General features: G+C 43.1%; 1 protein-coding gene across 1 annotated transcript in view; it reads left to right on the top strand.

Moving 5' to 3' along the window:
* The window catches only part of LOC144493070 (short transient receptor potential channel 5-like), a 124353-nt gene that overhangs the window by 74627 nt on the left and 36042 nt on the right, over positions 1-13684 (top strand). Inside the window, exons 4-6 of the mRNA XM_078211941.1 lie at positions 1705-2041; positions 4388-4527; positions 10790-11112. Coding sequence (XP_078068067.1) covers positions 1705-2041; positions 4388-4527; positions 10790-11112 — 800 coding nt within the window. The remainder of the gene's footprint in view (positions 1-1704; positions 2042-4387; positions 4528-10789; positions 11113-13684) is intronic.

Genomic DNA, 13684 nt, shown 5'->3' with positions numbered 1-13684 from the left:
ATTTGCCCCAACATGTCTGGCAGCATCTGTGGAAAGAGAAAATAGAGCCAAGGTTTTGAGTCCATATGACTCTTCTTCAGAGTTAAAGAGAGGTATAAAATGAGGATAGTGCGAATCTTTGCCAACCACATGAGCACAACATAACCACCCCCTTGCCTCTCCGAGGGACAGTTGCTGTGCATCACTGTGGAATAATGGAATCATTTTGTGATTTGGTTCCCTATTTATCAGAAGCTGGATTTATTAGTATTATATCCAGGAGGGGTAGTCACAATAAGAAGTCTCACAACGCCAGGTTAAAGTCCAGCAGGTTTATTTGGCAGCATGAGCTTTCGAAGCGCTGCTCCTTCATCAGGTGAGTGGAGAGTTGGGTTCACAAACAGGGCATATATAGACACAGACTCAATTACAAGATAATGGTTGGAATGCGAGTCTTAACAGGTAATCAAGTCTTTATAGGTGCAGATAATGCGAGTGAAGAGAGGGTTAAGCACAAGTTAAAGAGGTAACCTGTGCTTCTCTTTAACCTGTGCTTAACCCTCTCTCCACTTGCATTATCTGCACCTATAAAGACTTGATTACCTGTTAAGACTCGCATTCCAACCATTATCTTGTAATTGAGTCTGTGTCTATATATGCCCTGTTTGTGAACCCAACTCTCCACTCACCTGATAAAGGGGCAGCGCTCCAAAAGCTTGTGCTACTAAATAAACCTGTTGGACTTTAATCTGGTGTTGTGAGAGCACTTATTGTGCCTACCCTACTCCAAAGCCAGCATCTCCACATCATATATCCAGGAGGGCACAGCTCTTCATTCTCCTGGCACAGGTCAGCTATTATTGCAAAAACCATCTGCGCTATTTCTGGACTAGTCATTGGAACAGGGTGGAGTTTGCTTGGATTAATTAAAAACAGACAGCTTTTAGTCGTGTGATGGTACAGCTCACTGGAAATGCAGTAAATGGGGAGACTAATAGGCTATGACATGGGATGACGAAGCCAGTATTGTGCCAATGATTCCATTAAAAAACAAATGACTGGTCTCAGCTGTGCAGCTTAGGAAAGCAGTGAGAAAGACCAGCTGCCTTTCTACATGGACACAGTCACTGGATATGATTTTGCACCCTCCCTGCCAAGAGAACCTCTTGGGTCCAAATGACGTGAGGGCAAGGGGAAGAAAAATGCCTTGAACTGAGGACTTTTCAAACTCAAAAGATGAAAAAAATAATAGATCATAAGGTAACAGAGCAGAATTAGGCCATTCGGCCCATTGAGTCTGTCCCGCCATTCAGCCATGGCTGATATGTTTCTCAACCCCATTCTCCCGCCTTTTTCCCATAACCTTTGATTCCCGTTACCAATCAAGAACCTATTTATCTCTGTCTTAAATATGCTCAATGACCTGGCTTCTGTGGCAATGAATTCCATAGACTCACCACCCTCTGACTGAAGAAATTCCTCCTCATCTCAGTTCCAAAGAGCCGTCCCTTTACTTTGAGGCTGTGCCCTCAGATCCTAGTCTCTCCTACTATTGGAAACATCTTCCCTACATCCACTTTATCCAGGTCTGTCAGTATTCTGTAAGCTTCAATGAGATCCGCCCCACCCCTCCGCCCCCCCCAAATCCTTCTAAACTCCCTCGAGTACAGACCCAGAATATTGTTCTGAATCTATTAATTTTATGTATTTGTGCTTCCTTCACAGTTCGTTGCTCAGCCAAACTGCCAGCAATTACTGGCTACGTTATGGTACGATGGATTCCCAGGCTGGCGTCGTCGACATTGGGCAGTCAAACTCCTAACCTGCATTACCATCGGGTTTCTATTTCCAATACTCTCCGTGGTTTATTTGGTGGCTCCAAAGAGCAGGCTGGGACTGTTCATCCGGAACCCTTTTATTAAGTTCATCTGCCACACCGGCTCCTACCTGACATTCCTTTTCTTGCTGTTGTTGGCATCTCAGCACATTGTCAAGACAGACCTTCACATGCAGGGGCCACCCCCTACTGTTGTCGAGTGGATGATATTACCATGGGTTTTAGGTAAAAGAAAACTCTCTCCTTCCACTCACTTCTTCATTTAGAAGATATTAACACATTATTGTTTCATATAATAGAATCTTACAGCACAGAAGAACATTCAGCCCATCATGCAAATGCTGTCTCCTTGAAAGAGTCATCCAATTAGTTGCACACCCCTACTCGTTCCCCATAGCCCAGCAAGCTTTTCCTTCTTGAGTGTGTATCTAATTCCCTTTTCAGCATTACTTTGAGTCTACTTGCACCTCTCCCTTAGGTCATACACTCCAGACGATAACCTCACAGATCTTGGTGTGGGGTGTGGTAGAGCAGCCAGTGGCATCTGCCATTGGTTAGATTATTCCTGCGCCCACAAAGGTCCGAAAGTGCAAGCTGTTAATGGTGCAGTAAAGGCAACAGCACCCGAACCTGAATGAACTGGGTAATCAACCAGGTATCTCATGAACCTGTCAGATTGTTAGACTGAGAAATAAACAGGGGAAGGTTGAGAGGAGGGGTGAATTCAATATACAATCCGGTAGAGGAAGAGGAGAGGAAAAGAGGGAGACAAAAAGAAAATGTAAACAAAAATGCTTTTTTTTTAGATTCTAAATTTCACATTTTTTTAGATCTGCAAAGACAATTAATACTTGAGTGAATGAGACTCCATAATGTAATGGGTCATTTTCAGTGCTAGAAAAACAACAATTAAAACTTATCACATAGTCAAAGATATCCTTAGGCTTGAGATAACAACTTCATTTTCTGTGGTGAGTATAGTTTGTATCTGCTACACAAATACAGCATCTGCTTGGTATCCAATACATGTCAAAGCTGAGACCAAGAGTGAAATGCTGCTTTTTCACAGATAATAATGGAGTGGCACATTTTGCAATTGGTATTTGCATTCAGACATGCATCTGCTCCTCACCTGTACCATTTACAAATAAAATAAAGGAATGTGCCCTTAGCCTCACCATCAACTGAACAGTAAAATCTGGCGCAACAACTCATTGTGTGAAGAAAATTCTCCCTCCTGTCCCCTCATTCTTTTACCAATTAGCGTAATCCAGCGTTGTCTAGTTATTGACCCTCCAACACTGGGACAGTTTCTTCCCATCTGCTCTCTAAACCCTTCATATATTTTAATACCTCTATTAAATATTTCCTCAATATTCCCTGTTCTCAGGAGAACAAGTTCAGTTTCTTCAGTCTCTCAACATAACTGTAGTCCCTCAACCCCTATGCCATTCTACTAAATTTCCTCTGCACCATCTTCAAAGCTTTAATAGCCTTCCTAAAGCATGGTGCCCAGAATTGGACACTTTGGCTGAAGCCTAATCAGTGATTTACAATGGCTTAGTACAAATCCCTTGCTTTTGTAATAAATGTTCCTATTCATTAAGCTCAGGAAGTCCCTATGCGTTTTAACAGCATTATCAACTTGTCCTGCCACCTTCAAAGTATTGTGTATGTGAATTCTCTGCCTCCTTTTTTTCTCCTAGTACTTTAATTCTAATCAAAAAAGCCAATTCAAATTAAGTCCAATTATGATCCCCACAGGAGGGACAAATCAGATCCGAGCTGCCAAGACATTACATCCCATCTTGGGCTCAATCAAACAAGATCCAAGTTGACAGGATGAGACATTGCAGCCCCTCCTGGGCTTGATCTGAGCTTCATCTTAACCAACAGGCCGAGATGGCTTTGAAAAATTGCATCAGGTAAAGCCTCGGTTTCACCTCAATGGCTACCTGATCCTTTACTCTACCCTAGCTTAGGGAAACCATGATCGCAGGCGTCAGCACACCCCAAGTGCAATGGACTATCCTAAGTCCACTGCCTGATCATTGACTCTCCTCTGCCAGGTATGGTCCTATGCCCTCTTTAAATTGCACCATTTAATTTATATTCCTCTCCTCATTCTTCCTTTTAAAATGCATCATTTGACATTAATTTACATCTGCATGTTTCTGCCAAGTTCACCAGTCTCCCTATTCCTCCCTGAAGTATCCTTCTCACTGTTTACTGGACCTTGAATCCATGTGTCTTCTGCACACTTCTGCTTCTTATACCCAAGTCCAGTACATGAATAATATCAAACAATATAGTGACCTTAACGGCAATCCCTTTATCATCTCAGCTACATTTAAAATGCCTGATCAAAATCTATTTGTGGGTGACTATTTTTAGCTTATTGCCTTACAAAAACTGAACAGACTGAAAACAAGTCTGCAAAAACAACACATCTGGAACAGTTTGAAAGCAGAAGGAATTAAAACTGGAGACAATAATGCTAAATCATGTGAAAAGCAAATCTGAATGAAAAATGCCAGATATACAGATACAACAAGATATCTCTTTTTCCAGGTTTTATATGGGCTGAAATCAAAGAAATGTGGGATGGTGGGTTTACGGAATATGTACATGACTGGTGGAACCTGATGGACTTTGCAATGAATTCCTTGTATTTAGCCACAATTACACTGAAGATTGTTGCCTATGTGAAGGTAAGTAGTCAGTCAATTTCTTGTTGCAGGAATTCAAGTAAACTATACTGACAGCTGTGTGAAATTTCTCGGTACTATGTTCGCTTCTCAGCCTTCTGCCTAAGATCAAGTGTATATCTGGTCGTGTATTTGGTCGAAGCCAATGGAGTTACACCGAGGCTTCACTTGAAGCAATTTTTTAAAAAGCCATCTCGGCTTTTTGGCTAAGATGAAGCTCAGATCAAGCCCAGGAGGGGGTGTAATGCCTCATCCTATCAGCTTGGATCTGCTTTGACCGAACCCAAGACAGGAGTGTGGACTGTCTTGTCAGCTAGGATCTGTAATGTTTCTCATATAGGGACTTTGTTTGGGCCAAATTGGATTTTTGATTGGAATTAAAAGTACCAAAAGGTACATAATAAAAAGAAAACAATTCTTGGTGCTATGTTCCTGTTTTAAAGAAAACATTCAATAGTACAACTGCAAATGGCGTCCAGCCAAATGTGAACTATGTTGAGAGATATCTTGAGTTATATGCAAAAGGATGAGGTATGGGTGGTGGGTGTGATGGAAGCAATTCGAACTGATGAATTCAGAGTGTTAGCAACTGGTGCATTCACAGTGCTGTATTTAAAGATGTTACTTAGAACTATTCAATTCTATATACCAATATGTTAATTAGCCCAGGGGAATTGTGTGTTGAGGGATGGTGAGTGTACAAGAGCAGTCTGCGGATTCATTAATAGATTGATCCCAGGGAATTTTTAATTTGTATTTGCTTCCTGCAGCTATCAGCAGGCATTTTCAATGTTATCGGCCTCAGTAGACTAAATGGTTTTTAGGGCCTTTTCTTTATTATTTGTTCCTGGACATTTTCCTTTATAGTCATCACAGTCACTTGGTGTTAAAAATGTCCTTGTTTAACACACAACCAGTTATGTTCCAACAAGGAGGCAGGGAGGGGGTCGGAATTGCATAGTGGGAGGTGAGGAATAGGATTAAGGAGGATGTCCATCTTGTATCCAGTGATTAAACCAGCTCAGATTCTTCTTTCGCCTTTCTTGTTTTTTTAATTTATGCATCCTTGTAGGACCTACAAGACCTATCCTTATTTTACACTAATCCCTGATTGAGAGAGCAGGATTTCTCTATTGCTATCCCTGAGTCCCATGACCATGTCTTTTTACTCCCATATTTTACCTTTATTACTTGCAATTGCTGACAATCCCTTCTAATTGCTGTTATTTAAACACTGTCTTATAATTAGCTTTGTTTATGAACTTTCAATACATTTTTCTTTTACAAAGGTGCCTAGATTTTATGGCAAGTTATTGCTTTCTTTTCACGTTCATTTTCCCTCGTCTAAGTCACCATGGGCAACGCATCAGTCAATCTGTTCAGCCTCAGCGGCAAGGATCGCCTGAATCTGCCTCCGTTTCCCATTGTCTAAGTGCCTCCTCTCTATTTGGTGCCTCTACACTTGGCAACAACTTTGATCAAGGGAAATTGCCGGAGGAAGACTATTGCTACCTTTCTGTGGTAAAGTACTTTGCGATACACCCAGCTGGACCTATGCTTTCACAAGAAAGTCTGAATGTTCCCCGCAGCCTTTGCCGTTGGCAAAGTGAAACACAAACTGCAACAGCAAGGTGAAACTTTGTACGAAAGGTTGCTGCTTATTCATCCAGACGGCAAATTGTCCAGCTGAGCACAAGCATTTCTCCTCAGAGAACACAGGGACATGTGCAAAATGCATCCATATTTGAACAGTGTCAGCCAGATTTCAGACTCAGGTCAGTTAATAAGTTATGGAACTGGATTGTGAAGTTCAGGGAGTGGAGTCCCACTGCCAGAGCCGCAAGTGGGAATCAAGTCCACTTTGGTCAGTGGTGGGACCCCGTGGCAGCAAATGAAAATTAGTGGCTGCTGTTGCCAGGATCCCCATCCAATTCAGGATATTGCCCCCACATCCTGTCCCGTACCCAGAAGCTGCCAATCCAATCAGAAGGCATTGACAGCAGATTTCCGTCATGATTAATGTCAGCAGTGTAGCCGCAAGGATTTGTATGCATTGCTGCATGAAGTTCAATGACCTCACACGAGTGGTGAAGGTCAGTGAATGCATTTCCAAATGTCATATCCTTACAACTGAACCATTAGCTTCCGACACTCAGAAACTCATCAAACTCCCTGAACTCACCAACAATCTCCATCAACTATGACTCATACCTCACATTTGTGGCATCATCTCACTCTTGCAAACTTAGCACTGATGCAAGCTTCACATCTCACAACTCACACACACTCCCGTCTATTTAACCATAACCAACATTACTCAAACACATTCGAGTAAACTCCCACATTTCTCTCCCTCTTGCAGGGCCGGCTGGTGTATAATGACAGGCAGTAAGTAGCAGCACCTGACCAGCTGCCTGCCCTCACCCTGATGAAGGGAATGATGCTAACCATCATTGGAGCGGCCATTACTGAGAGCAGCAGTGTGACTGAAAGCTTGATGATGATGTTATGCTCATCGATAATCATCCTTCTCCAATCGCACTTCCTCCTCATCGCACAATTTGTTCTCTTTTTAAAGCTACATCTCTTGTTCCCCCACTGCCATCAGTATAACCCCACCCTCGTGACTTTCTCCTTTCGGATACCAAAGAACTTCAGCCTGGTCAGGCAATGGTGCAGGAGCAAGAAGGAGGTGATATTGATGAAGAAATATTGTCACTCAATCTCATGCTCTCGGCCATCAGCTCAGCCACTGACACTCTGCAATTCACAGTGTAGCTTAGAGGTGGGATTTGTGCACGGGTAAATACCAGGCATGCAGTCAGGGCTGGGGGTAAGTGTAGAACAGGTGCCAACTCACTGGAAGACAGGTTCTGCCGTAGAGGACTCAAGTGCGGACTTTGATGAGGTGAAGAGAAAATGCCTGATGGGTATGTACACAGAAATGCTTTGTGCTTTAGTTGACTTGCCAGAGATCCTGTAGTCAAGGGGCATTGTGGAGTCCAGCACCAATCCTGAACAGGCCTTCACACACAGCTTGCAACCTCCTCCATCCTTTCCAGTGTGGAATTAGCAACCAACCCCATGAGAACATTGTGGGCCCAGCGACGCTGCGATGTTTGTTGGCTGATGTCGCTGCAGAAACCAGATAACATCTAAGTAAATTCACTGGAAGCTTCGAGTGAGGTCATGAAATCTCAACCTGTTGCCATAGAAGTGCAGCTTGTTGCCGCACAAGCTCAGAATGTTTCCAGTTTACAAAAGGGGCTTACAGGGATTCCCAGAAACCTGTCCTCCAACATTCTGCTGGGTTGCTGAGGCTCCATCCTGAGGGAATTAGTTCTGACTGTGGTACATCTCTGAAAATACATGTGACACATGTAAATCACCAAGTATGCTGTCAGTGGTGCCCTCCACTGTGGAGAAGCAAAACCATGTTCTCATTGTCTGTTTCAATCTAATGAGACTGAATGAAATGTATTTACAGTAATCTCTCTCACAGTACAATGGATGGTGAACTGGGGGATGTTCTATATGTTGTCTGTTCCTGCAGCCTGGAAGGAGAACAGAGTGAAACAATTCTTCATCTGGTCACCTTCACAGCCACTGGCAATACTCTCCTTGCTCTGCTATGAGGCTTCACTCAGGCTGCAGAAGGTGGCAGAGTTCAGTGAGCACCTCCTCTGCCCAAGACCGCAAGAATCTACAAAAGGTCGTGAATGTAGCCCAATCCATCTCGCAAACCAGCCTCCCATCCATTGACTCTGTCTACACTTCCCGCTGCCTCGGCAAAGCAGCCAGCATAATTAAGGACCCCACACACTCCGGACATTCTCTCTTTCACCTTCTTCCTTCGGGAAAAAGATACAAAAGTCTGAGGTCACGTACCAACCGACTCAAGAACAGCTTCTTCCTTCCTGCTGTCAGACTTTTGAATGGACTCACCTTGCATTAAGTTGATCTTTCTCTACACCCTAGCTATGACTGTAACACTGTAATGTGCACTCTCTCCTTTCCTTCTCTATAAACGATATGTTTTGTCTGTAAAGCGCGCAAGAAACAATACTTTTCACTGTAAGTTAATACATGTGACAATAATAAATCAAATCAAGATCAAATCTACGTGAAATGGAAACATCACACCCACCCTTCCCCCCCTGAAGTTCCTGGGTGGACATGGCCTTCTGCTGAGGGTACTTTTCCCCTCCTTCTCCCTCTTGGGAGTGAGTTGTCATCCTCTGTGTTACCTCTGCTCATTCTTCCTGTCTTGCTGCAGGTCAAGGAGGTTAGAAACACCTGCTCTCCTGACTCAGAGTCTAAGTAGTGGGCTGAGCAGAATGGTGCAGTGAGATCAAATACCTTCATCACACGTCACACCAGTCCTTGTCAACTTTAATAACTTTAAAAAGCGATACCAACCTCCAAACACTTCTATTAGAACCAGATAGAAATCAGTGAGCAACTAACCTGAAAGCTGTTGATGATTTATCTCTTTGCATAGAGTTGGAGGGGCAGGGGTCGGGTTGCTACCAGCTCCTAAATACATGTTCAGCTGTCCAAGGTTGAGAGCCATTTGCTGGAGAGTTGAGGTTGAAAGTAGCAAGCTGAATGAAATTGTGGATTAATGCCACAGTCCGCCTGCCAGTTCTGCATCCTTCTGGCACATTCTTCCATGTTAACAACCTCACCAAAATTATACCGAAGGCGTCCCAGCCAGAAGTATTTGTGTGTGAGTGGGTGGCATTTTGGTGGCAAAATAGGTGCATACCCGACAATCAGGTACTACAAAACTAAATTTTGCAGCAAGAATCCCTAACCAGTACAGTACCATCAATTGGCTGCTGACACAAGAGCAGGCTTGTTTCACCTCATTAGTGTCACATCAATAAGTTTTCACATTCAAAAAAGAAAGCATGTCTTTTTCAGAGCTTTTGTTACAATGAATTGTATTTCTCCTATTTTGTTGTTTTTTTCTTTGTTAGTCAGAAGTACAGCAAGAGATTAGCGGCCTTTGGGTATTATAGCCACCGGTTCCAAAAGCAGTTTGATAGCTTCAGTGGAAGAACATTGGACCGCTCGATGGCTTTAGTCCAGTTTTAGCTGCTACTGATCTTCTATCAGTAGGTTTTATCATTTCTCTTTAGGGCTGTTAAATGAGGCAGTCGGTTTGAGAAATGAAATTGAATTTGGAATGTAAGTGCACTTAACATGGCTAGTGTTTCTCTGTGGTAGCTCTTGCTGTTGAATTGACGTTGATAGCAAATTTAGACACGGGCATGAATCCAACAGCCCCATCCTTCGGGCTGGAGTACAAGCATGCTGGGTGGCAGAATGGGGAAATGCTGGTGAAAAGAGCACATCGAACAAAACTACATTTCACAGAAGGAAGGCTCAAGTTCCCTGGGTGAAATTCCATGGGCTAACATGGGGTGGCATAGTAGCACAGTGGTTAGCACTGCTACATCACAGCACTAGGAATCTGGGTTCAATTCCGGCCTCAGGTGACTGTGTGTGTGGAGTTTGCACATTCTCCTTGTGTCCGTGTGGGTTTTCTCCAGGGGCTCCAGTTTCCTCTCACACTCCAAAGATATGTGGGACACTCCAAGAGAGTGGTTGGGGTGTGGAATGGACTGCCTGCAGTGATAGTGGAGTCAGACATTTTAGGAACATTTAAGCGGTTATTGGATAGGCACATGGAGCACACCAGGATGATAGGGAGCGGGATAGCTTGATCTTGGTTTCAGATAAAGCTCGGCACAACATCGTGGGCCGAAGGGCCTGTTCTGTGCTGTACTGTTCTATGTTCTATATGCGGGTTAGGTGGATTGTCCGTGCTAAATTGGCCCTTAGTGTCAGGGGGAGTAGCAGGGTAAATACATGGAGTTGCGGGGTTAGGGCTTGGGTGGGATTGTAGTCAGTGGAGGCTCGATGGGCCGAATAGCCTCATTCTGCACTGTAGGGATTCTACGATAAGTCCATTTTATAGCCAATCACATTGGCTGTGAGGCAGTTTGGCTGATAAGGGATGTACAAGTTTGCTATTTATGTTGCTACAAGTTGAGGATAAACTCAAAAGGAATGAAACATCTGACTTTCCTCTCCAGACCAGCGAGGTGGGAGAGAAGTGTGAGGTGCCTTTACTTTCCAAAACTTAACGGGATCTCCAATCTTAGAATTAGGAAGCAGTGTATTGCTTGTTAAATGCTGAATTCATCCAGACAGTCAATTAGATTTTCCAGCCCTAACCTGTTGCTTTGTTTTAAAGTACAATGGCTCACGCCCTCGTGAGGAGTGGGAAATGTGGCACCCAACGCTGATTGCAGAAGCCCTGTTTGCAATAGCCAATATCTTCAGCTCCCTTCGTTTGATCTCGCTTTTCACTGCGAACTCTCACCTGGGACCACTACAGATTTCGCTGGGCCGCATGCTCCTTGACATTCTCAAGTTCCTCTTCATTTATTGCCTGGTGCTGCTCGCATTTGCAAATGGACTGAATCAGCTGTACTTTTACTATGAGACCAGCGCTTCTGAGGAGCCCAATCATTGCAAAGGAATACGGTGTGAGAAGCAAAACAATGCATTCTCAACGTAAGTCCACTTATTAAAGATTTATAACTGGTAAAGCGAATATGATCATCAAATAACCTTTAAAACATTTCTAGGTACAGGTAGCCTAATGTTATTTTATATACATTTTTTTCTGTCCATTCAGGTGACTTGCTTTTTTTGAACATTTTTATTTTATTCTAATAAATATAACACAGCACAGCTCAGAGACCACCTGGGCCTTGAATGTATTTTTGATGTTTATCATGGATCCTGTTGTAAACAAAGTATGATAGCAATTCCCCTTATATCGTAAACCAGCAAATTAACTGAAGCAATATATAACATAACCAAAACCAAATAAAAAACTAAGCTATAAAGCTTATATTTGTAACATTGTTTATTTAGCAATTTGCAACAGTAAAATATCTCCTTCACAAAACCTCTTCCGATTATTTACATTATTAATTTGATGTCCTACATCCAAAACTCAGTTGTCTTTTGTTTCTAATTCATTCGCCAGATATGGGCCTTGCTAACAAAACAATCATGCCTTGTCTAGCCTTTAGTTACCCTTGAGAATTGGTGGTGAGCTGCCTTAGTGGTTTCCTAGGCCATTTCATAGGGCAGTTAAGAGTCAACCACATTCATGCCTTGGCCAGACCAGGCCAGGACAGCCGATTTCCTTCCCTCACGGACATCGGTGAACCAGTTGGGTTTTTGCTACAATCTTTGTGGTAGCCGGCTTTTTATCGCAGATGTATTTAATGAACTGAATTCAATTTACAATCTGCCAGGGTGTGGTTTGAACTCACATGGTCAGATTAGTAGTCTTGGCCTTTGCATTACCAGCCCAATAGCATAACGGCTGTGCTGCTGTACTCAGCAAATACACTAGAGAGTGCATTCTCCAAACCTTTTCCTCCCCCCACCCCCCCTCACCCCCCCAATGACATTTATACTGTTTTTAAAGTTACTTTTCCTCCCCACGATGGATATGTAGCTCTAATTGAAGCACTGTCCAGGAGGTTTCTGCCACTGATGAGCATCCAGTGACTTATGCCCTCAAAATGGGATCACCCCTAATGGTCTGGTCTTTGACGATTGATGGGATTCTGGCCACAATGTCCTGGTTCAGTATCAGAGTGGCCTCATCAGAAACATTCGTTTCCTTTGCTCATGCTAAAAAAAATTCTCATCTCGTATGATATCAATACCTCACTAGTTTTACTTAAATGTGTGCGAAATGCTACAGTTTTTTAACGCTTTGATTTCTTTCTCTAAATGTTCATGCTGCTTGCACTGTGCATTAAGGGAGAGATTTCTGTAGGGGTTCTCCACTTGTCTTTTCTAACTTTGATGGAAAATCCATAGAATCCCCACTGCACAGTAAAAGCTACAATTCAAATTATGCATCTCACAAGCTTACATATAATTAGCCCAGAAGAGCTACAATTCCCCACTCCTTTCCTATATGTTTGTCATAGAATCATTGAATCCCAGCAGTGCAGAAGGAGGCCATTCGGCCCATCGAGTCTGCACCAACCACAATCCCACCCAGGCCTTATCCTCAAAACCCCATTTACCCTGGCTAGTCCCGCTGATACTAAGAGGCAATTTAGTATGTCCAATCCATCAAACACACACATCTTTGGACCATAGAGGAAACCGGAGGAAACCCATGCAGACCCATGGGGAGAGTATGCAAACTCCACGCAGACAGTGACCCGAGGCCGGAATTGAACTCGGGTCCCTGGCACGGTGCTAACCACTGTGTCGCCGTAATGACTGGTGATGATTTAACCTGAGGGTCACCACACCTCAGGTGGGGCCTTCGTGAAAAATCTCAGCCGGTACAGGAATTGAACCCACGCTGTTGGCGTTGCTTCGCATCATTAACCAGCTGTCCAGCCAACTGAGCTAAACCAACCCTATAGCGAGCACCTCATGTGCTCTGAGTTGTTGTGATGCACTGATTATTGGAGGAGCATAGCGAAAACCAAAACTCCTCCAATCCAAGACTCATCCACGGCAGTTAGGAATCCTCAACACACAAGGGTCAGGTCCAATATCTAACTCAAGCCTTACATTCCCGACTTTGGTGCAAGCATAAATGGGGGAGAATGTGCACAGGCATTTCTAAAATTAAACAACCGATTTCATGGACGGGTTTCACAATCCTTTTCGGAATTTTGTCATATTTTTATGTTTTATGTTACAAATTCTCTATGTGGTTGATACACTCGTGTGAAGAAGAAAATGGTGTCTGAAAAGATTGCGAGGAGATGATTTGACTGGTTGGTTTGTGCTACTTTCATGTATTGCTGCTTTGAGCGAATTGAAGAGGGTGCTAAATTTCAATGGTTGCTTATTCCTCACTAATACTTTTTGATATTTCTGATCTATTTCCAATTCGTCATTTGGTTCTATGATTATCAGCATCAAGTAGATGTTAGTGTCATTCATGGATTATAACCATTTATAACACTCGCTAAGGTCTCACTTTTAGATTAGAGGGTTTGACATCAGACAAAGGACTTTCAATCTTAAAATAAGAAAATGGCGATGACACCAGAGAAATGTCTTGAAGATCTTTTTTTTTCATCTGATACCC

This window comes from Mustelus asterias, chromosome 4 (genome assembly GCF_964213995.1).
Source record: "Mustelus asterias chromosome 4, sMusAst1.hap1.1, whole genome shotgun sequence".
NCBI classification, from domain to species: Eukaryota; Metazoa; Chordata; class Chondrichthyes; order Carcharhiniformes; family Triakidae; genus Mustelus; species Mustelus asterias.
Note: the sequence above shows the minus strand (reverse complement) of the source record. Positions and strands in the feature narration are given on the sequence as shown.